The 25,100-nt window shown below is 31.7% G+C and overlaps 1 protein-coding gene across 3 annotated transcripts in view; it reads left to right on the top strand.

Moving 5' to 3' along the window:
• Positions 1-21,254, top strand: part of LOC127708290 (unconventional myosin-VIIa-like) — a 52,929-nt gene extending 31,675 nt beyond the window's left edge. For all 3 annotated transcript variants that reach the window (XM_052213139.1, XM_052213138.1, XM_052213140.1), the window contains 15 exons: positions 890-1,028; positions 2,203-2,333; positions 4,608-4,781; positions 5,394-5,497; positions 5,851-6,050; positions 6,684-6,738; positions 9,614-9,713; positions 10,207-10,306; positions 11,870-11,973; positions 13,945-14,039; positions 15,397-15,570; positions 16,920-17,001; positions 18,299-18,398; positions 19,404-19,540; positions 21,101-21,254. In XM_052213139.1, the coding sequence (XP_052069099.1) occupies positions 890-1,028; positions 2,203-2,333; positions 4,608-4,781; positions 5,394-5,497; positions 5,851-6,050; positions 6,684-6,738; positions 9,614-9,713; positions 10,207-10,306; positions 11,870-11,973; positions 13,945-14,039; positions 15,397-15,570; positions 16,920-17,001; positions 18,299-18,398; positions 19,404-19,540; positions 21,101-21,133 (1,728 nt within the window). In that variant the 3' untranslated portion in view covers positions 21,134-21,254. The remainder of the gene's footprint in view (positions 1-889; positions 1,029-2,202; positions 2,334-4,607; positions 4,782-5,393; positions 5,498-5,850; positions 6,051-6,683; positions 6,739-9,613; positions 9,714-10,206; positions 10,307-11,869; positions 11,974-13,944; positions 14,040-15,396; positions 15,571-16,919; positions 17,002-18,298; positions 18,399-19,403; positions 19,541-21,100) is intronic.
• Positions 21,255-25,100: the final 3,846 nt, after the last annotated feature.

Here is a 25,100-nt window from a genome sequence, read left to right as displayed (position 1 = left end):
ATATTACATATTTAGGCAGCCAATTCTTCCTTTTTAATCACTCTCATATTTCAAGATTGGGCAGAAATCTTAACTCTGGTTTCATTTATATTCGTGGTCACATATTTTCATGGATTAAGGAAAAATTATACTTTCATGGATATTTGATATCGTTGTTTTGCCAGATATAGAATTAAGAAGATGTGGTATGATTGCCAATGAGACAACTCTCCACCAGAGACCAAATGACATTGAAGTGAACAACTATAGATCACCGTAAAGCATTCAACAATGAGGAAAACCAATACTGCATAGTCAGCTTTAAAGGCCCCAAAATGACAAATGTAAAATAATTCAAACGAGAATGCTAATGGCCTGAATATACAAAACAATGAACGAAAAACAAATATGATACACAGAAACAAACGACAACCACTGAATAACAGGCTCCTGACTTGGTACAGGCACATACAGAATTTGGCATGGTTAAACTAGTTTGCTGGTGCCAAACCCTCCCCTAACCTGGGACAGTGGTGTAACAGTACAACATAGGAACAAACTATAAAAATCTGTTGAAAAAGGCTTGGATAGTTGTCTCATTGGCAATCATACCACATCTCCTTATTTTTATATTAACGCATCTGCATACAAGCCTATAGAAAATTTGTACTCCGTTGAACATTTATTTGTTATTCACCTATAACCAAGAATTCCACAAAATTGGTATCCTACGAATAATAATGAAACTACAGTAATCCAAAACCATAGATTTGAAACACAGTGTAAATGACTTGCAGAAATTATTAAACACTGTTTTAATCATCTAATACAAACTATATATTTTTCTCATAAATTATGCCCATTTTATCATGTGTGATTTGTTGTTCTCATTTTACCTTTTATTTCCTAGGCAAATGCTACAAGAGATTCATTTTCTAAGTCACTGTACTGTAGAACAGTATCAGCCATACTAAAGAGAGCCAACAGTTTAAAAAGACCAAGCATCAATTCATTATTATCAGATAGCACAGAATCTAACATTCATCAAGGTTTGTTTACAATATCAGAGACATGATGATTAAACCATATGACTATACTGAGTAAAAAAGTATTCACTGAGAGAATAAGAAGTTGTATTATTCAATATAATAACTGGGGACTAATTTGCAATAAGATTGATGGTATTCAATCTAACAAATTATTTTTAAACCTTACTTTGTCCCTGACTATAGTTACTGCCTATAGTAGCAATTTGTTTATTTGTTTATCTGTCTTTACCTTCATAAATGTAAATCACGAAAAAGGTTGACCAGTAATATTAAAACACCTTTGTTATCCATTGATCAAAGTCCTAGGGTACTGAAACCATTACTTGAATCTGACTCTTCAAACCAATTGCTCAGTTGAAAGAGAATCAAATGTCAGTGTCACAGAGAACAAACTTTTTTCCCCTTTTTCACACCCAAGAAACCTATATTTAGCACAGAATAGATTTAAAAATTGCCATGATGCTAACTGATTCCAAAAGTTTAGATGGAATTTAGTAACTTTTTGGTCAGCATCATGAATCTTTGAATCTACACTAGGAACTAAAATTAACACATGTATATTGGATAATGGTTTCAATAAAATTTCAGATAATCTTTTGCACCTTATGGCCTTTTGTGCCTTCAATTTGATGTTTTGATCTGAATTGTTTTTTGAATTTCACAAAACAGATTTTGCAATATCCACATCAATATTGCTAATTTGTGCCAACTATTTGAGCTTTGGATATTTTCAAACATTTTACTTGATTGTTAAGAAATTTATGTCGATTTATTTTATGAAACAACTATTTTTACAAACACAGAAATATATATTAAATTAATTCACAAATGTTTAAACTTTTTTTTTAAAAGGGGAGATAACTCAGATAATTTATAAGTGCTGTCTTCTCATACCTTATTCCAAAATCCTATCATTTTGTTCTCTTTCTATTCACATAATAATGAATTGTATAATCATTACAATATATGTTAATGTCGCACAACTTGTAGCATGAAAACAAAGGTGGTGACCTATACTTTTTATTATACTAAAAAATATGATTAAAAACTACATTTTAGTATAGTATGAAGAAATTCTGTCAATTTTTGTTTATACCCCAATGCTACCTTAAAATGATGTATGTTGACAGATGTTGACAGATAAGATAGACTATGTAATTACTGATATTTTCAGAACCAACATCACCTGACTCTTTATCAAGTAGGCGGCCATCATTAACCTGCAGTACATCTAGTCAGTTTGAGAAGACAAGATATGATGGATTTATTAGTATTGTTGATATGTTTGGTTTTGAGGTGGCTGAGGTAGTTATACTTTATTACAGCAATTATTTTAAAATTTATATAGAATAATAATCTATTTAAGAAAATTCCCAACTTAGTGGTAAACATTTTTTCTAATCTTTTTGAGAAGTCTGAACAAAATCATGTGACCTAAATTTATTGATTGTGTTGCATCACCATGCTTTAGTAAATAGTAACAACTTCAATAAGATGCTTTAAATAAAATGACATTCAATGAAACTACGTTCATATTTTTAGATATTAAAACTATATTTGAAAGGGACAATGTTATAATTATGGTAATGATATTGTATATATTTACACAGCAGAAAGTACATTTCATCGTTTTTATGCCCCACCTACGATAGTAGAGGGGCATTATGTTTTCTGGTTTGTGCGTCCGTTCGTTCGTCTGTCCCTCTGTCCCGCTTCAGGTTAAAGTTTTTGGTCAAGGTAGTTTTTGACGAAGTTGAAGACCAACAACTTGAAACTTAGTACACCTGTTCCAGGGATGGGGTAATCGTAATCTGTAATCGTAATCGATTGTAATTGATTACATTTTTTCAAGTAATCGACAGTAATCTGTAATCGACAACATTTTCGATTACATGTAATCGTAATTTAATCGATTACAGCAAAAATTATGATGTAATCATTGATTACTTTTTGATTACATTTCGATTACTTTAGTAATATAGTTTGAAATAAAACCTAGTTTAAATGAAAATAGACAACTGCATTTATTCATCAGTTTAAAGTACTGATAAAATAGAATGCATCAATATTACTTGAGAGTTTATCAAATACCTTATTTAGATCTGTTGTCTCACGCTGCATTATGATAAACCAAATCTCCTAGGCTAACAATTTTTACTTTATTTCCAGCTTTTGAAATAAATGACTTCCAATGCTTGTCAATAATTTGAGACATTTTTTATTAAACACAAAAATGTTAAAATTAAGAAAATAGATTCAATATAGGAAAATACATAAATGTACTTGTAGTCCTAAGTTAAGTTCTGTACTATACTAAAGAAGAATGCTTTTATATATGTAATAACATTTTTTAAAGCTTAATTTTCAATTATATTTAGAACTTTAGCTTAGAGTAGATAAACTGTTGATTCGTCATAGTGTTATGACATCAAAATTAGGAAAGAATACAAAACATTTTTACAATGAACCAATGCATTGAAATTTTTGTTCAGTAATAGATACATGTATCCCATTGTGTCACTAAAATGTAAATTGTTTATGATTTTGAAAAGAGAACAAAGAATTCTCAAAATCCTTCTTGTTTTTATAATTACTAATCAGATGAGCAAAGACCTCTAATCAATGAGATACAGACTATGTTTTGATTTCAATTATGTTTAATTAAATGAGAGATTTAATACAAGTTGTTGCCCTTAGGTTATAAATTGTTCTCCATTGGCAATTGTATAACCTGTAATTAGGGGGATTATCCAAACAAAAGGATAAATTCATTCATGTAACTATAAATTATAAATTTCCATCTTTCAAAATTAGTTAAATTAACTCTTCTTCTTTTTTATATATTTTTTTTCATAGGAAACCTCTCATACTCATTATATTCAAATAAACCATCCTGTTAAATAAGAGTAAATATCAAAATTAAGTCAGTATGACAGCCAAAATTTGCAAACTATGGAGAAAATGACCTACAATATAAGGAAGCAATTGATACAATTGTCGATTTCATTTCAAGAATGTTCTCATGTTTATCATCACTCACTCAAGAATATTTAAATAGTTTGGATCCTCTGTAAGAGCTTTCATCTAGAAAACAACTGTCAACATAACATTTGGAAACAATGCTTTAAAAGCTGTTTTTGTAAAGTTCTAAATTATCACTCTAAATAAGTTGTGTTTAAACTTTCTTCAATATTTTATAACATGTAATTGATAATAATCGAAAAGTAATGTAATTACTTTTGATAAAGTAATCGATTGCAATCGATTACATACCAAATTTAGAGTAATCGATTATTAATCGATTGCACAAAAATCCTTCATGTAATCGATTATTAATCGATTACATTTGTCAGTAATCGTGCCCATCCCTGACCTGTTCCCTATGATATGATCTTTCTAATTTTAATGCCAAATTAGAGTTTTGACCCCAATTTCACGGTCCACTGAACATAGAAAATGATAGTGCAAGTAGGGCATCTGTGTACTATGGACACATTCTTGTTGCATGGTCATTCTATTTAACCAAACATTTATTTCATATTATTTATATCTTGTTAATATGTAGACTATATTTTACAGACAAATCAATTAGAACAGTTATGTATAAACTTGTGTGCAGAGACAATACAACATTTTTACAATACACATATATTCAAAAGTACCATGGAATCTCTGAGAGAGGAGGAGGTTCAAACTGATGTGGACGTTAATTATTTTGATAATGATCCTATATTAGAATTATTATCATCACCGGTAAGTTTCTTGATGAGAAATATTTGAAAACAATAAAATTTACCATTTATTATTCTCTGCAAACCTTCTGTAAAATTCTTCATTTGAAACAATAAAATTTACCATTTATTATTCTCTGTAAACGTTCTTTAAAATTCTCCTTTTTAAACATTTATACTGCATATGTGGATTAAGCGGAGTCTATTAAATTTTCTAACCTTGGAGTTAGTTAAAGCATACATGTTGCTAGGTGAACAGATACACATAGATCTGCAGAACCTCTCTAGATGACAGTGCATACAGGTCACATTTTTTACAGTTTTCATACATTTTTTACATCATTTGAAAGTTAAAAAGAATAGAATTTGAATCAGATACTGTCAGGAATATGAGAAATTTCAGGTTGTAGAGACCATATGCTCCAATGTTACATTTCTCTTTCTTCTATAAAAGTAAGAATGTTTGTTGGTTTATCAAAAGCACCAAACTTTCAAAGTAGTGTATCTCTATGCTAAATTGAAGGCTTCATCAAAATTTATTCAAGCGGTTTTAATGAATTTTATTTGTTGATCATATATCTTTCAAACAGAAAACTATTTCTCAAATGAAGAATTATTTTATGTATAATTTCAGAGAAGTGGAATATTTAACATTCTGGACACAGAATGTACACAGCCTAAAACTTCATCGGAGTCATTTGTATCTAAAGTTAAAATTCATCATCGAGTTAATAACTAGTAAGTATTGCTATAAAAGTAAAGCAATAAAGATGAGCATCTGTTTCATTATTTTGATATTCAATCTCAGCGTTTTCTTATCATTTCATAAAATTCTGATGTATTAGAAAATGTTTGCTTTTAAAAAATATATGTCCAAGGAATAAAAAGCCTGTTAAGATTTCAGTCATGATGAACTTTTTCTTGGTAGAATTCTTCAAGTAAAAACAGTTATGCAATCTATTTATTTTTCAAAATAAAAAAGCTTTGAACAAAATATTTGTACATGTGACAGCCACCATGTAAAAAGGGCTGTAGTACTTATTAGTACATAATACAATGTGTTGGATAAAAGTTTTTTGTATTTTTTTCAGTTTCTTTGAACCATTGCCTAAGTCAGATTATCAGTTTGGTATTCGTCATTTTTCTGGTCGTGTAGTATATGATGCCAATAATTTCTTACCAAGTAATCGTGACCATTTACCAGATGATATTATGTGGGTGCTTTCTAAACAGAACTGTAACTTTGGATTTGCTACTCATCTTTTTAACCAAGAAATAAAACAGCCTAGAGGTATTTTGTTTATCTCGTACGGAAATTTAATACAAGTGCATGTTCTATAAACCCTATTTATGTGTGCTAATTTATGATTTTAGAATATGACCATTTTACTGTTTATTGAGAGTTTCAAGATATTACTTTCAGCATATGCATCTTATTTACAAGAACACAGTTACACTTAGCTGCAACAAAGAGAGAAAGATTTCTCCCTAAACAACTACAGTAGAAATATTATTTTGTGTGGAGTAAAAATTTCATGGTTTTGCATCCAAAACAATTTTTATGGGGATTAATTTTGTTTTTAAGTTGAGAAAATATTATCAAAATGACACGTAATAACAGACAATACTTAATAAAAGTCATCTAAACGTTCACCAATTGGATAATCAATAACGACTTTAAAAATGAATGTGAGAACTTATTTTAAAACCATCAAAGAACAGAAATTCATCAGTTGTTACTCAGAATAGTTGTCTACTCAGCTGCTAAAAGGTGTACCGGTACCTGTTTTTCTTTTTATGAAAATATACATACTACAAAATACGTGAAAATAATTACACTGCCAAAAAAGTGATTATACAGTATGTTGAGTTATTTATAATGCTTTCATATTACTGGTAGACTATAAAATTACTTTATTTACAGAGAATGGACCAAAAGGTCTGAAACACAGAATTTTGCCTGGCGGTTCAAGTAAAAGGTAAGTTAATGTTATACTCTACTGTTAATATTACACTCTCTGTTCATATCGATAGTTCTAATATCATTGTTGAAAGTATTAAGACAAAAATGTTTGTACTCAAGAGGTAGGGGGATGCAAATGCTCATCATTATTTTTAACAAGAGTAGCTGCTAAATATATATGGAAATTGTTGGGTTTTTCTGTGAATCATTGCAAGGGATATTGAACAACATGTTAATTTGCATTGATGTTATTTGTATTGTTCTTCTTCTTTATAAGTATTTGAATGTAAAAGGGGTATTTTTTAATATGAGGATGAAGTCTTCATAAACAATGAGGAAAGAAAAAAAAAAGAAAATCTATAAAAAAAAATCAATATAGTAGTGAATCTTAAAATTTGCACCCTGCTGATAGAGGCTGCCAAAAAGGTTTGTGAAAATAATACTGACTTGGTCTCTTTCACACATTCCTAATATTAATTATCCAAAGTTACATGTATGGGATTTTAGAATTATAACTTTTATGTTGCACTATAAAAAAATTAACTATCTGTTCAATCTACCAATAAATTTGCTGCTAATTAAGTCTCCCAAACGAAGTTTGGGAAGACTTATTGTTTTTGCTCAGTTCTTATTATTATTATTATTCTTCTTCCTCTTCCTCTTCCTCTTCCGCCGCTTTTAAATTTGAACTTGTCCGCACCCGTTCTCCAAAACCGCTTGTCAGATTAACTTAGGGTTTCACAATATGTTAGACTAACATGTCTAGTGGTGCAATCAGGGTTTTGTTTGTGCAATGGGGTTTATAAAGGGGTACTTTGAGGGGCAAAAAGAAAAGAGGGTTTTACTATAGAACCCTATGGGATTTTATTTTTTTAAATTTTCAAATGATTATAAATTGAAAACTGTTCGTGATAGACACAATCTTTTTAATTGAAAATGTTCTAAATGATAAAACCCATTAAATGAAATACAGGGTTAGTCCCCAGGGGTCATCCCCACCCCCTGCCATTAATGAAAGTTCTAATACCTTGTAAGTGGTCAAGATCCCCACCCCTAAACCATATATATTCTGGTTTGTCATGCTAAGATGGTTTGAATGATATACAGGGTTAGTCCCCAGGGGTCATCCCGACCCCCTGCCATTTGAGAAAGTTCTAATATCTTGTAAATGGTCAAGATCCCCACCCCTAAACCATATATATTCTGGTTTGTCATGATAAAGCACATGAAATGAAATACAGGGTTAGTCCCCAGGGGTCACCCCCACCCCATGCCATTTAAGAAAGTTCTAATATCTTGTAAGTGGTCAAGATCCCTACCCCTAAACCATATATATTCTGGTTTGTCATGCTAAGATTATTTGAATGATATACAGGGTTAGTCCCCAGGGGTCATCCTGACCCCCTGCCATTTGAGAAAGTTCTAATATCTTGTAAGTGGTCAAGATCCCCACCCCTAAACCATATATATTCTGGTTTGTCATGGGAAGATGGTTTGAATGATATACAGGGTTAGTCCCCAGGGGTCACCCCCAGCCCCTTCTATTTAAGAAAGTTCTAATATCTTGTAAGTGGTCAAGATCCCCACCCCTAAACCATATATATTCTGGTTTGTCATACCAAGATGGTTTGAATGATATACAGGGTTAGTCCCCAGGGGTCATCCCGACCTCCTGCCATTTGAGAAAGTTCTAATATCTTGTAAATGGTCGAGATCCCCACCCCTAAACCATATATATTCTGGTTTGTCATGATAAAGCACATCAAATGAAATACAGGGTTAGTCCCCAGGGGTCACCCCCACCCCCTGCCATTTAAGAAAGTTCTTATATCTTGTAAGTGGTCAAGATCCCCACCCCTAAGCCATATATATTCTGGTTTGTCATGTGAAGATGGTTTGAATGATATACAGGGTTAGTCCCAAGGGGTCACCCCCAGCCCCTTCTATTTAAGAAAGTTCTAATATCTTGTAAGTGGTCAAGATCCCCACCCCTAAACCATATATATTCTGGTTTGTCATACCAAGATGGTTTGAATGATATACAGGGTTAGTCCCCAGGGGTCACCCCCACCCCCTGCTATTTAAGAAAGTTCTAATATCTTGTAAGTGGTCAAGATCCCCACCCCTAAACCATATATATTCTGGTTTGTCATACCAAGATGGTTTGAATGATATACAGGGTTAGTCCCCAGGGGTCATCCCGACCTCCTGCCATTTGAGAAAGTTCTAATATCTTGTAAATGGTCGAGATCCCCACCCCTAAACCATATATATTCCTGTTCATCATTTCTCAAACATTTGAATGACGTATACGGTCAGTCCCCACTGGGTTCTCCCCACCCCCAATGTTCTAATATCTTGTAAATGGTTGGGATCCCCACCCCTAGACCATATATATTCCTGTTCGTCGTTTCTCGAACATTTGAATGATGTATAGGGTCAGTCCCCAGGGGTTCCCCCCACCCCCAATGTTCTAGTATCTTGTAAATGGTCGAGATCCCCACCCCTAAACCATATATATTCTGGGTTGTCATGCCAAGATGATTTGAATGATATACAGGGTTAGTCCCCAGGCATCACTAATGCATTAACTTTACTGGACCAAACCAATTTTCACTGGACTTTGTCCAATGTCAGGCGACACTGGGAATTACGAATTATGGGAGCTTCGTTTGGGAGACTTCGTAACAGCATCCTGTTACAATCATTTCTTGTTTGTATTTAACACTGATGAATTTTCCTGCCAGTTTTGGGACAAGGAACATAACTGCAAGTATTATAAAGATATAGATTTATATTTATGTATAAGCTGATTTCAAATTTGAAATATTCTTCCTCACCATTGACATATTGTAATACCCGGTATGTATTTTGATATTTTTATGTTTCAGTGAATCTAAGGGATCAGTATGTTCTGACTTCCAGTTAAAGATCAACAATTTATTGAAAACACTTGTACATGCCAAATGTCATTTTGTACAGTGTATAAAGGTAAAACTACTGTAAAACTTTACAATTTATTTATTTAACTGAAAGTTGTTTCAGGGAAAATTTGTGAAGGCATTTACCCTACATCAGCACAATCCCTGTGAAATTCATACGATCTGAAAGTATTTACTTAAAATGAATTGACTTCATTCCAACTTTTAATTTTAATTGTCTGGAAATAATAATTAGATAACCAGTCAATTCGTTAAATGTAACTATTAGCAAGAATGTGAATAATCTGACATCTAATGTTGATTGATTGATTGTTGCTTGTTTAATGTCTAGTGGACCTAATGTTGAAAATATGAAAAGTGAGCAAGTCAATCCTGCTTTTGTTATTTGCCATTTATAGATATTACATGTATTTACAAAGAAAATAAATAAGCTAAAGTATTTGTTTACAAAATAAATCTACTAAGTGACAAGACACTTAGCAAACTCAGTAAAGAACAGGTGACTATCATTATTATGTCATTTTTTAATTGTTTTTTTCCAGTCTAATGATAGAGGAGAAATGGATTTGTTTGATAAAGATGTAATCATCAGACAACTAAGATCATTGCAGATTCTAGAAACAGTTCATCTTATGGCAGGAGGTAGGTAGTTCACAGAGAAGACAATACAATCAGTTATACCTACTTTAGATTTGATACAACATTATAAAACTAGTAAATGATTTTTGTCCTCCGCGTAATGCATTGCGGGGGACATGGAAATATCGGTCATCCGTCCGTCTGTGCATCCGGCCGTCAGGTCTTGTTAGGGCTCTCACATGTACAATTCTTGCCAGATTTGTATGAAACTTATATCATAGGTTTATATCAGCTATGACTTGGACAACTTTGAAAATCAGTGCTGATCAATTTTTTTTAAAAGAGTTATGCCCCTTGGAAACATTAATTTTATGGAAAATTGCATCGTGATCGCTCTCATGTGTACAATTCTTGCCAGAATTTAATGAAACTTATATCATAGGTTTATAAGCAATGCCTTGGTTGAGTTCGAAAATCTATGCTGATCAATTATTTTTAAAAGAGTTATGCCCCTTGGAAACATTAATTATATTGAAAATTGTATTGTTAGTGCTCTCATTTGTACAATTCTTGCTAGATTTTTATGAAACTTATATCATAGGTTTATATTAGCAATGTCTTGGACGAGTTCGAAAATCAGTGCCGATCAAATATTTTTAAAAGAGTTATACCCCTTGGAAATATTAATTTTATGGAAAATTGCATCTTTAGTGCTCTCATGTGTTCAATTTTTGCCAGATTTTTATGAAACTTGTATCATAGGTTTATATCAGCAATGTTTTTGATGAATTGGAAAGTCAGTGTCGATCAATTATTTTTAAAAGAGTAATGCCCCTTGGAAATATAAATTATATGGAGAAATGCATTGTTATTGCTCTCATATGTACAGTTCTTGCCAGAAATTTAAATTATAGGTTTATATCATCTATGTACTTGGAAGAGTTCATAAATCAGTGCCGATCAATTATTTTTAAAAGAGTTATGCCCCTTGAAAATATTGATTATATGGAAAATTGCAATATTATTGCTTTCATGTGTTCAATTCTTGCCAGAATTTTATGAAACTTATATCATAGGTTTATATCAGCAATGTCTTTGACACTTTAGAAAATAAGTTCTGATCAAATATTTTTAACTAGTTATGCCCCTTGGAAATATAAATTATAATGGAAATGACATTGCATTTGCTCTGAAGCTTAATATTATTAATAAAAAGTTTTAAAGAACAAAAAAAAAAGTGCTTTTTTTAGTTATTGCCCTTGTACCTTGGGTAGATAAGATATGTGCAATGCGGAGGACATTGGAACTCTGTTCTTTTATTTGATATAAAATTTCATGACTTAAATAGTGAAAATGAAAGGTATTGCAGAAAATAGCAACATAGGTATCTGTATAAATAATGTAGAATAGTATACTTGGTAATTATATTGCTCTGACATATTTACTGAACATCTAGCCAATTATTTAGTACTGTGACGTCTGTGTTTTTAAACCAGATAAAAATGCAATAAGGTATAACTTTTTAAAGATAATCGTATAATTTTTGTAATTCTAAATGTATTGAAATTGGATTTCAGTTGAATTTATTTTTTAATTCACATTCATCTGTAATTGTCTGTTTTTTAGGAATTCCACACAGAATGAGATTTAAACTGTTTAACCATAGATACAGAGTGTTTATGGGATTACATAATCCTTACCAACTAACCTCCCCTCAGGATCAGTGTAAGGTAAGTCCAATTTTTATGCCCCTGCTATCACCAGAGGGGTTATTAAGTGTTACCCTTGGCCATACGTCTGTCTGTACATACGTTACGAAATTGGTTTCTGTTTTTCTAACTTTAGTGTGCCTCAACCAAATGTTCTGAAACTTATACAAAATGCCTATTACCACAAAACACAAATCAAGTTCGAATTTGGGTGGTGTCACTTTTAACCGTTCTAGAGTAATGCCCCTTTATAACGTTATATGCAAGTGGGGGCATCATTTGTCCCATGGACACAAGCTCCATTTATTTGAAATATCTTGTGGATTTTACTGTTGCATGTACATTTAAAAGAATCACTCTGAGCAATTTCTTTTGATCTTTACTTCTGGTACAATTTCACAACTTTAAAAATAATCAGTAATTTCTGTTGATTGTAATATATTTTCTCCTTAATCCTTTTTGTCATTGTTTTCTAATATAGACAAAATATTTAAATAATTGTCGAGAATAACAAGTAAAAAATTCAAAGTCAACAGGAAATTTCTATTACTGTGCGTGTATGAGTTTATTTTCATCAGTTTTGGAAGTTTGAAGTCTAAAGCGATATGAATGCAAGTGACATAGTATTTTTAAGATGAAGCGCAGCATCTTTCCTCACTGAAAACTTACAAAATCTTCTTACTTTCATGGTTAATATAAATATAGATTCTACTTCTGAATTAAATGTGATTTGACATTTCTCATATCATGACAGTTATATTTTAAATATATTTGAGTGTGGACAAATATCGTGTCGCAACTGATATGGTGGTGGACTCTGCTTTGTTAATAATTTTTTTATAATATGTAGGCAAATCTTTTTCTTTTTCAATGATCTGCAAACAATTATGTTCTTTCTTTGTGACTGCATAAGGCGTAGTCAACTTTTTTCATGCTGTAACAATTGTGAAATCATGGGAAAGCAAGAAAATTGACAGCACAATTGAATTTTGACCAATGAAAAAACTGAGATCAAGCAAACCACATGTTGACTATGCAAAATTATAAAACAGTTCAGGAAAGTATATACTTTGCTTAAGGCTAAGAATTAGAGAAAATAATGAAGTATCTGAGTTTAATAGTTGTAAACTAAATGTAATAATTATTGAATAGTACTGATTTTAATTATGTCATTACTACCTACATGCAATGTATTTATAGTGACATATGCTTCAGAATGGTAACAGGTCTTCATATGAAAGTTTGTAATAGCAATTATTTCATATTGGTTAAGAATTAGCTTCTCTTATTGGATAACACGGGGCTACATGACATTCTTTATTCTTTAGTAAAAAATTCCATCGGTCTTTAACAGAAAAAAACATACCAGAAAACCGGTCATTTACGTACTTTTACATGTAAATGACCAGTGGGGCGTGGTTTCTCTGTTTAGAGTGATGTCCCTTTAATAAAACGCAATTGCTATTCGCTTATTATAAAATTGTAGAAAACTTTATTTTGTATTCATATACTGAAAAATTGCACTTAAATGAATGGCTGTGACGTATAGTTATCACTATGACTGGTCTTCACTCTTTTCTATAGAAATTGTACAATAACTCGAGTTTGCTTTGAACAATTTGAATTTATGAGAATTTTTAAAAACATGGTTCCTCAATGAAATAAACATAATAGTTATTGAAGAACTGGTCATTATTGTGATACATGGACTGCCCGTAGGACAGTGGTATTGACTGCGACAGAGATAATGATCTTGCCTACAGCTCAGTCATTATCGCTTTCTTAGTCAATACCACTGTCCTGTGGACAGTCCATATATTACGATAATGACCAGTTTTTCAATAGCTATTATGTAAATATATTAGTCATATGCTTCAGAATGCTATCAGGTTTTCATATGAAAGTTTGTAATAGCAAATATTTTAGTCAATTGATTAACGAAGATAAAAAAAAACTCATTTTGAAAACATGATGAATTTGTTTTTTTTACAGATAATTTTAGAAAAGTTTCTAAAAGCTATGGATGAAAGTAAATTACCATATGTTAGTACACAGTGGAGAATAGGAAAGAAACATATCTTCTTCAGGTAATGTGATTTTAGATCATTTATTAAAAAGGTACTAAGGCATTTAGTAATGGGAAAATGAAAGTCACATCATAATAATAAAAAGTTTGTTAAAAATAGATCCTGGATTATGGCTATTTCTCTAAAATTTGCCTTGAAAATTTTCAATCTCAAGCTGCTTTACTGTGATGTGTTTTTCTTAGTAGAGTAGAGTGAGAATGAAAGGATGTCATAGGCCCAATGTCATTGACGTTTTAGAAACAGCTCATCATTGAGTCAAAATAAATTGATTAGCTGCAAGAAAATAAGTGAACACATATCAATTTAATCACTTCAGTGTAAGGCCAAGTGAGCTTTTCTCATCACTTGGCGACCATTGTCTGTCGACTGTCGTCATCATCTGTTAACTCTTGCAAACATTTTGTCCTCTGAAACTACTGGGCCATGTCAATTTAATCAAACTGGGCCACAATCATTATTGGGGTATCTAGTTTAAAAAAATGTGTCCAATGACCCAGCCTGTCAACAAAGAACATAAGGGTAAAATGCAAGTTTTGTCTATTATCTTGATGAACAGAGAAAATCTGATAGGGGCAGAAATGTTTAGATCTACCTGCTGTCCAAATACATCAAAACTGTCAGATTTTTTTTCATTTTTGTCTATTATTTTGAAAACTATAATAGATACAGAGAAATTTTTATTGGTAACAAATTATTAGCAACTGCCAAGACAAGATCCACAAATAAGTCAACATGGCTGAAATCATCAGATGGAGTTATTGCTCTTAAATAACAATTTTTTACCATTTTTTTGCATTTATACCTTGTATCTTAAAAACTATGATAAACAGAAAGAAATATAAAAGCCAAAATGATCAACAAGTCAAGATCTACAAATCAGTCAATTTAACTGAAATTTTTTTCCCTTTTTGCCTATCATCTTGAAAAGTGTAATAGATACACATGTAAATGGAAACTTTTAAAGCAAAAATGATCAACAGGTCAAGATCAACAAACTGAAATAGTCCGTTAACTCTCTATAGAGTTATTGCCCTTTCGTAATGATTTTTAACCAAAAATTGGCTATTGTTGAAGATGCAGATGAGCGACAGGCTCTATAGAGCCTTTAGTTTTTTTATTTAAAGGAAAGATGAATTTCTAGGGAAATTAGGACTATATGTATATAATTCACGAATAAGTTTGAAGGTTGTTTTCAATTGAGACTTGTTTATAATTCACGAAATATATCAAATTTGAGAATATTAAAAACAGTATATCTATCTCCCTTTGGAGAAAAAAATTCTACAAGTATTAAGTGACAGGTACCGAAGTATTAATATAACCCACTTGAATGCAGTTTGATTGATGTTTATTTCAGTGAGGGAACTAGGCAGCAGCTAGAAGCCATGAGACAAGAAAAAATACACAATGCTGCTGCTTTGATACAAGCTCATTGGAGAGGTCTTAAATGTAGACTAGAATGGAAAACTGTCAAACCAATATTAACCAAGCAAAGAGAAATTTTAATGTCACCAAAACCACAGTCACATAAGTATGGAAACATTTATTTACAATTTCTGCTAAGAATATGAATAAAAAAAGATATGGAGTATAATTCAATGAGACAGTATCATTACAACACTAAAAGACATCCGTGATATTTAGTTTTCAAGAATAAACAGGTTTCTTTTCAATCTGTCAAGCTTCTAGTCATTCAAAGTCTAGAATAGTAGTGGGAAAAAATAAAGATTTATATCAACACCAAAAGGCACTAATTTTCAAAATTGTCTGAGACATTGCTGATAAAACCCTTTCATATAAATTTTCATAGAAATTGGCAAGAATTATACACATGAGAGTATACTAGACTGGAAGAACAGACAGACAGATGGACACTTGGTATTCTTATGTTTCCAAGTGGGACAAAAATACTACCAAAAGTACAATGTGAATATATTGCCAAATCTAAGTTAAAATTTTACAATCTTGCTGGCTTTAGTTTTTCTGGTAGAATTAAGAAAGATCATTTTTGTCTCGCCTTGACGGAGTCAAAAAGCGAGACATAGGTATGCTGTTTCCAGCGTCAGCGACGGCGGTGGCGTCAACAATGTATTAGTTTGTGATTAGGTCTAGTTCATGGTGAACCACTAATGGTAGGTCAATGTTATTTGGTATGCAGTTGTATTAGCATTGGCACATCTCATTACCATTGAGATTATTTGACCCCACCACCTCAGTCAAGGTCTATTGACTTTGAAACTTTGCTTAGTTTACATGTATTAGTTTGTGGTTAGGTCAGTTTATGGGGAACCACTAGTGGTAGGTCAATGATATTTGGTATGCAGTTGTATAAGCATTGGCATATCTCATTTCTATGGAGATTATTTGGCCCCGCCCCCTCATTCATGGTCTATTGACTTTGAAACTTTTGCTTAGTTTTCATGTATTAGTTTGTGATTAGGTCAGTTTAAGGGGAACTGTTAGTGGTAGGTCAATGATAATTGGTATGCAGTTGTATAAGCATTAGCTCATCTCATTTCCATGGAGATTATTTGGTCCTTACCCCTCAGCCATGGTCTATTGACTTTGAAACTTTTGCTTAGTTTACATGTATTAGTTTGTGATTAGGTCAGTTTAAGATGAACCACTAATGTTAAGTCAATAGTATTTGGTTTGCAGTTTTATTAGCATTGGCACATCTCATTTCCATGGAGTTTGTTTAGCCCTGTATCTTCAGTCATGGTTCATTGACTTTGAATATTTGACTAACTTACATGTTAAAGTATTGCTATTTTAATTTCAACATTTGCATTATCAAAATAACAACTAGGCGAGACATATCTCTGTGTTAACAGTTTATTATTGTGTAATTGTTATATTTCTTTCAATATTTTATTTCAGAAAAGATACGAAAAAACCAGGAGTTATTAAAAAGGAACCATATTTATTAGATCAAGCTTCAAAATATTACAATATAAGTTTGGTAAGCACTATTGTATTTTATTGTGACCTTGACCTCAATTTAAGAGAAATTTGACATCCAGAAGGAAAAGCTTCAAGAATATTCAGAATCCTTTTTAAATTCACTTGTAAGAAAGAGAGTATATTGGGTAAAAGTTTATTGGATAAGTAAACATGTAACACTTGAAATAAACCAAAGTTGCAGTAAGGAGACTTGAAACTTTAGCATTGTTTAAATGTTTAAATTTTTGATTAGGTCAGTTTAAGGGGAACCACTAATAGTAAGTCAAAGATATTTGTTATGCAGTTTTATTAGCATTTGCACATTTTATTTCCATTGACATTATTTAGCAATGGCTACTTTAGTTTTTGATCAGATTGTGATTAGGTCATTTGAAAGGGAACAAATAATTGTATGTCAATCTGAATCATATTTGGTATGCAGTTGTATTAGCATTGATACATCATATTTTTATAAATATTATTTGGCCCTTTGGCAACAGTAATGGTCAAATAATAGTCCAATGACTATTAAACTTTTGCATAGTTTACAGGATAATGTTTGGGATGCAGTCAGTTTAAGAACCACTATTGATATGTCAGTGTGAGATAATTATACAGCATTACCTTTTAATTTCAACATTTGAGTTATATTATTGAAATTACTCTCAGGTGAGACTCATCTCCATGTCAACAGCTTATTACTCTTCTTCATTCTGAACAATGCTAGAAGATTGTGAACAATACAAATACATGAAAGCTGTCTCTTCTGTAACGGGAGAAATAATCATATCAAGGTTTTGATGTTATATGACATTTTCCTTGTTTTGATATTTTTGTATTTTTTATCATATTTTATTTTGCTGGGTTTTTTTTTTTATTTTGCACTCTGATCAGTCAACCAAATTTCTGTGCTATTAAAATCATTGCTGTGTTTTAAGTTTGAAGATAATTTGCCATACTTCTTCTTTTGACAATTTCAAGTGTTTGCTATAGTACTTTGACTGTTAGAATGACTTAGATATATAATTTAGTTCACAAGTTTTATCCTCTTGTGTCTTGAACATCTATTAACGGTATGCAAGATGGGTATACGTACCAAATTTTGATTTAAAATACATGTACTAGAAATGTATCGAAAAATAAAAACTGAACTTTTAACCTTTGTATGGAAACTTGAACCATACCTTGTTTTTGCCCACCTCTACTGAGTAAAATTTTTTAATATTTATTAAGGTTGGAATTTATTACAAACGCTCTGTTAAAGACAAAACAATTGAAGCACTGTTTATCATTTTAAAACATTTATTTTCTTTCAGGAAGCAGCTCCAGACATCCCAAATACCAGGTCATATTGTGTCAATGGTCAGGTCAAACTCAGCTATCCTCAGATCAGGGTTCTAAAACATGATTATTCAGGTACGTAGGAATGGTCATATTAGACTTGCTATCTACAGAGTAGAGGTCTTTAACCTGACTACATAGGTATTGTTGGAATATCAGCTAACAATTATGATGTGAGACTAAGCTTTAATCCAATCAGAGTTTTCAAACCTGACTTCTAAGGTATTGGTGGAATATCAGTTAACAACTATGATGTAAGACTTCGCTTTAATCCAATCAGAGTTTTTCAAACCTGACTACTCAGGTGTTTAGAAATAGATTTACTCAGCTGTTTTTCAAAGAAGAGGTTTTGAACATGATGATTTAGGTATATGTGTGAGTGGTTAAGTCAGACTCAACTTTTCACTGGTTAGAGATCTTAGATATGGTTCATGATAATGATGATAGTCTTGACTATCTTCTGTTAAGTATAACGTAGATGACCACAGATTTATACCATTGGTCAGGTCTGACTAAACTATACTCTGTTTAAAGATTAAAGAACTACAGGTATATGTGAATGGTCAAATTAAACTCAGATATCTTCAGATTAGAGATCACGCTTAGAATTATAGGGATAGTATAAGTGAGTGGTCAGGTTAGACCTAACTATTCTTGGATAAGAGTTTGTTAATATAACTATTAAGGTATAGGAATTTACAATAAAAAGTTTTTATCATATGGTAAATGTAATATTCTAATAAAAAAAATCTAATTTAAAAATGAACAAACACATTTATCCGATGTAAAAATATTTAAGATAATTCATGCAAATTAATTATGAAAATTTATCTCAATATTTATCAGAGGTAAATCCATGCATATGGGTGACAAATTTCTAAGCTTATAATTGGAGACTTGTAAATTTTCTGTGAGAGTTTTAAGTTTCTCAATCATAAAATTACAGTACATCTTACTCTAAGTTTCAGCTTAAGATTGACAATTTTCAGCCAAAAAATATTAGAAGATGCTCATCTCAAAACTAATGGTTCATGTGTATGTGGTTAAATAAAAAAATTCAGCTTATTAACTATCTTATAGCCAAAGATGCTCCAGAAAATGTACTTAGAAAAGGTTCAGAGGTTAGAGTAGTTGGACCCTCAGCAAAAAAAGGACACTTAATTGTCGACCACAAAAACATTTGTTTCCATGTACCTTATCAGATGTTAGACATTAAGGTAAGACTATTTTATAGATACAAACTACATGTATGTTATTTGTTAATATAAAATTTTGACCAAATATTGACTAGCATGAACATAATAAAGTTGTCTGATTGTAATTATACAATGTGAATCTTTTCAAATACCCATAAAATATCCAGGGCTTTTGAAACACTGTATTTAGCTATTATATCATCACATGCTGTGTTGTCCACTTTTTGATAAATCTGTCAAAATAAAATTGAGAATGGAAACCGGGAATGTGTCAAAGAGACAACAACCCAACCATAGAGCAGAAAACAGCCCAAGTCCACCAACTGGGTCTTTTGACCAAACTTTGCAAGAATCATCATGGTATAAAATAATGCTTCACCATTTAACCAATTTTTAATGAAATAATCTCTCACTATTACAGTTAATTATGATTCCTTGCCACTACCACTGTATTGGCTACTACAGAACATAGTTTTACTTTTAATAAGAGAACACACATGGAAGAAAAAACACTCTTGAGAACACTTTAGGAATGTGGACAAAACTTAAATTGAGTCATTCCTACAGTAGGGTTTTAATAAAACAGCAAACATTGATGGATTAATACAGGAAATTTTGGAAATGTCAACTGAAAATTTTGCTCAGACAATCAACAATTGTGGGTTTAGTATTTTTAAGTTTTTGTCCCTCACACTTTAGCAGCGGGGGATATGGTAATGGTCTCCATCCTTCCATCCATATGTCCTTCCTTTCATCTGTCCGTCCTTCCAGAACGCATAAAGCTCCGAGACAGTTTGGAGTTTTGGAGATTGTCTAATGCTGCTCTTTCTGTAATAGTTATCCCATGAGGACTTGGTGTGTCAGTGTAAGATCACCCCGATGGGAGGAGGCTAGAGGGTGATCTTACACTGACACACCAAGTCCGAATGGGATAACTGTTTTACATCCCAGCTGTACTAGATTAGATAAAAAAACATTTACGCTTCATAAAATTTAGTTTAGAACGACACACAATCATTATAATATACTTTATATATTACTATATAGTATATACCCTTTATGAGCCGCGGACACAATGTTTAAATATGTTTAATTAACAGAATGTTTGTATCCAGTCGTCCTGGTGTAGGGGTATGAATCGTGGGTCGTAAAGATAAAAAAAAAATGAATCGTGGGTCTATATGCTAAAGGTCATGAGTTCAAATCCCAGCATAGACACTGGATTTTTTCTACATAAATTTTAATAGTTAGTCTTTTCCGTATAAATAATTCTAAGTTTTATTGTGGATTTGAACTTCCCGCCAAAATGTTACAGAACAAAGGAAGGCATGCAGAACAAAGAAACTCAAGCTAGGGTGATCTGGTAGGGGTGATCCGGCTCAGATCACCCTTGGTAGAACAAAGGAGCTGGGATGTAAGAGTAAATCCTTCAACAATAAACTTGTTCATGTGACTTCTGGCTCTTGTTTTACTAAGCAAATTTCTGTTGGTAGATGACTAAAAAAATATCTATTCTTTATATCTTACCAACTGTCAATATTGATAAAGCTAGAAAGATATATATTTTTTTTTTAATTTCAGTCAGTGCCAGAACTTCCAGGGATGAACATTTAGACAGACATGAATACACTAGATATTTTATGAATCAAAGTTTAGACAAACATGTTCCAAAAAGCTAGTGCCAATACTTCAATAGGATTATTTGTAATAGACTGTATGAGATCTTTCAAAGCAGGTGCATGTATGAGATCTTTCAAAGCAGGTGCATGAAGCTCTAAGGAACTTGAGGACAATGAGTATCTTCCAGGAATTAAATATTTACATTCTAGATGTATTTATAGAAATCGGTACCAAAATTTATGATGAGAAACATAATCTACCTCAATTTATACAATCAGCCATCATTATATGTCCAGCAATATATGTTTGTTAAAAATCTTGCCTTTGTTACCAAAAGTAATATTCATATTGCTCACCATTATTTAATAATAACAACCCTTATGTTTCTTATGGGTTAAATATTTTGAAGATCTATATAGCTTTTAAATCTGAGTATCATTTGATTTTTCTGTTTTAAAATATTGAATTTCTAAGAACATTTTTAGAGCAGTGTTTTTGCTCATTATTTTTGGGAGTAGCATCTTTTAGGTCGATTGACACTTATGAATGGAGCATTGAATTATGCATTTTTATGGGCCACATGATTCAAATTCAAGTTTTGCATCTTATTTTCTATTTGTTTAAAAACATAATTTATTGCTCAAGTCATCAGCATATGTCCACAGATGACATTCTGTGTCATTTTAAATCTTTTTTTTTCCATACTGTTACGTTTCGGGTCAATTGACCTTTTAACTTGTATAAATGATAATGATATAAGATTATTCTGTTTACCTTGGTAATAGGTTTTATATTTCTTTCTACTGGTATTGTAGATACAAATACTGGTTTTTAACCATTGGTAGCATGGCAAAGGCACTGGTTTTCTTTGAAACACAATGAAGGATAACAGAGTCAAAATCAACTCTAAATTCATTTAATATGTTCACATAGATAATAATTCATCCAAATATATAATGTAAAAACCCCAGAGCAATAAACTACAGAGACCTCCCTTGGAACGTCAAGCGTCAATCATGGTATTTGGTATTTCGGTTGTAAATGCACTCTAGACATAGTAACATAATCTAGGTCACACAGGACAGTCTATATATTATACGGGGAAACCTACTGAGAATAATCTGGTGGTGATTTGTATGGATTGCGGGTGGTATTGCTCTGGTATTTAAGCACAGGGTTAAGGTACAATAAGTCCCTGGTATTGGGCCTCAATCTTAGAACAAGAGCAGACGAAAGATGCCCTTTATATACTTAGAGCCCACAACCCACATCCCATGGTATCAGTGGGCCATTCTACGGTAATTGAATGGTTGATTGCCCACAGGTTTATAGGTCGTGTGTCGTCTTTTTTTCCCACGGCAAGCACATGCGCACACAAGGTAAATAAATGGCGGCTTCCAGTAAACGTAGGATAAGTCTAGGGAATAAAAGGAAAAGGGGACGATGGAAGCTTTGCATTAGCAAAGGATATGCCCATTTACAATATATATCCCTTATATAAATATACGATAAAGGTGAGAAAGCGTGACAATGATAACCCAGGGAAAAATAAAGCTGGGAACATGTCTGGACCCCCCTTTGGACAAACAGTGAGACGAACTCTATATCTTATCATTCATAATAAATGTAACAATAAAAACATACAATAATAATATAATTCGGACACGATACCTAAAATATAACAGTGTTCGTACAAACAATCTCAGTCACACAATAAATTATCCAGACTTTAACGACCGCGAGCAAAGTAAAACAGAGAAAGTTCAGTCTGGATAATAAGAAAAGAATAATCATGGCTTTACATAAATATACTTATCATCCTTAACCCTTACCCCTATTTGTAACAATACTACCTGCCAACAAAAATTTACTTTCATTTTCTTTAAAGGACCCGGGCATATATATAGGGCCTTGTTATATCTACATGTACAAGCCACTAGTCTTACCCTATTACTGTACTAGTGTTACCATGACCAAAAACTTATCTAAACCTATTCAAACCTAAACCCATAAGTAATGAGTTTTTGACTGGCAAATTCCAACCTGTCAGCTCTTCAAATGTAAGACAGTTTTGTATGAAAATTAACTATTTTACTTATTTTTATACTGTGGATTTATTATTATTCGTGGGATACTAATTTCCATGGATTTTGTGGGTGAAGGTGAAACACGGATTTAAATGTTCAATGAAGTACAAATTTTTTTTAAGGCAGACTTTGGCAAAACCATGAAATTTAATATCCAAGAAAATATATCTTCAAACCACGAAAATTGATACCGAGGAAAATAAATGAATTCACTGTAATTATTTTGGGGCATTTTAACAAAACCAGACTGAAGAGTACTTTTGTTTATATAATTTGATATCTTGTGTAAGTACATCAGTGTTTACTGAAAGTATTTGTAAATGGTGCTTTATGTGATATGAGATTTTTCATATCACTAAAAAATTTGTAATTAGATGATTTTCAAATGTTAATACACCATGTAAAGGATCATTATATTTTTCATTATATTTATTCATTCACATGTAATGCTGATTGTCATGGTGATCATGTTATATGTAAATATTTGTTGTTTTGTTACCAGTTTGTATTTACTGTGATAGTTTGTTGTTTGTTTATATATTTTACATATATAAATAAATTGTTACCAAATGATATTAAAGAATAGTAAAACATGACTCTATCATATATGAAAATTATGAGACACAAAAAAGGAGCTATCTGAATCAGCAAACTTAAATAATTTTTAATTCGGAACAAAGCCTTAAAAGAATATCCAAATCTGACATACATTTGTCAATAGATGCATCCAAAAAATTACACAGTTCTGTGGATTATTTCGTCATATTGATATCAACTAAAACTATAGTTAGTGAACCATGAAAATGTAAAAATGGATGAAATACTATAAATTCAGAAATTTTTGCCCTTTTTACGGGATGTTTTATGGTATACCGTTGTCCGTCCGTCCATCTGTCGTCAACACTTTGGACAATAACTCAAAAACGCTTTCACCAATTTTCACGAAACTTTGGTGAATTGTTAATATTTATTGACGTAAGCTCCCTTTCGATTTTTTATACCTTTTAGATTTTAAGTTTTCAAGTTTAATATGGGATTTTATTCATAAAAAAGGGGGGATTTTCCAGCTTTCGGACAATAACTTAAAAACATTACACAGTTCTGTGGATTTTTTAGTCATATTGATATCAACTTAAATTATACTTAGTGAATCATGAAAATGTAAAAATGGAAGAAATACTGTAAATTCAGAAATTTTTGCCCTTTTTACTGGATGTTTTATGGTATACCGTTGTCCGTCCGTCCATCTGTTGTCAACACTTTGGACAAAATAACTCAAAAACGCTTTCACCAATTTTCACGAAACTTTGGTGAATTGTTAATATTTATTGACGTAAGCTCCCTTTTGAATTTTTATACCTTTTAGATTTTAAGTTTTCAAGTTTAATATGGGATTTTATTCATAAAAAAAGGGGGGATTTTCCAGCCTTCGGACAATAATTCAAAAACACTTTGAGAAGTTTGCATGAAACTTTGATGACTTGTTTATTTAAATAAAGTCCCTTTTGTTTTTTTTTTATAGATTCCTGATACGACATTGCTGAGTTATGTGGAACTTTATTCATTGAAAAATCGTTGAAAACTGTCCATATTTCACACTTTGGACGGTTATAGAATTTTATTCTTTCAAAAAAAAAAAAAAAAAAAACTCACATCATTTGTATGCAGCATTTCCTGAATAATTTTAAATCACAATCAACAATCACAATAATAAATGCACTAAGACATTTCTGAATTTTCAGATCTTCTTGTTCCAATCCATCTGACAATGTTGCATCATCTCACTAAGTTGTATTACCTAAGTTTATCTAAATTCAAAGAAATGGTGAGGGCATAACACTTGTTATGTCAGTCAAGAGTGATATGGTGAACCA

This window comes from Mytilus californianus, unplaced genomic scaffold, assembly GCF_021869535.1.
Source record: "Mytilus californianus isolate M0D057914Y unplaced genomic scaffold, xbMytCali1.0.p SCAF_7, whole genome shotgun sequence".
Classification (NCBI taxonomy): domain Eukaryota; kingdom Metazoa; phylum Mollusca; class Bivalvia; order Mytilida; family Mytilidae; genus Mytilus; species Mytilus californianus.
Note: the sequence above shows the minus strand (reverse complement) of the source record. Positions and strands in the feature narration are given on the sequence as shown.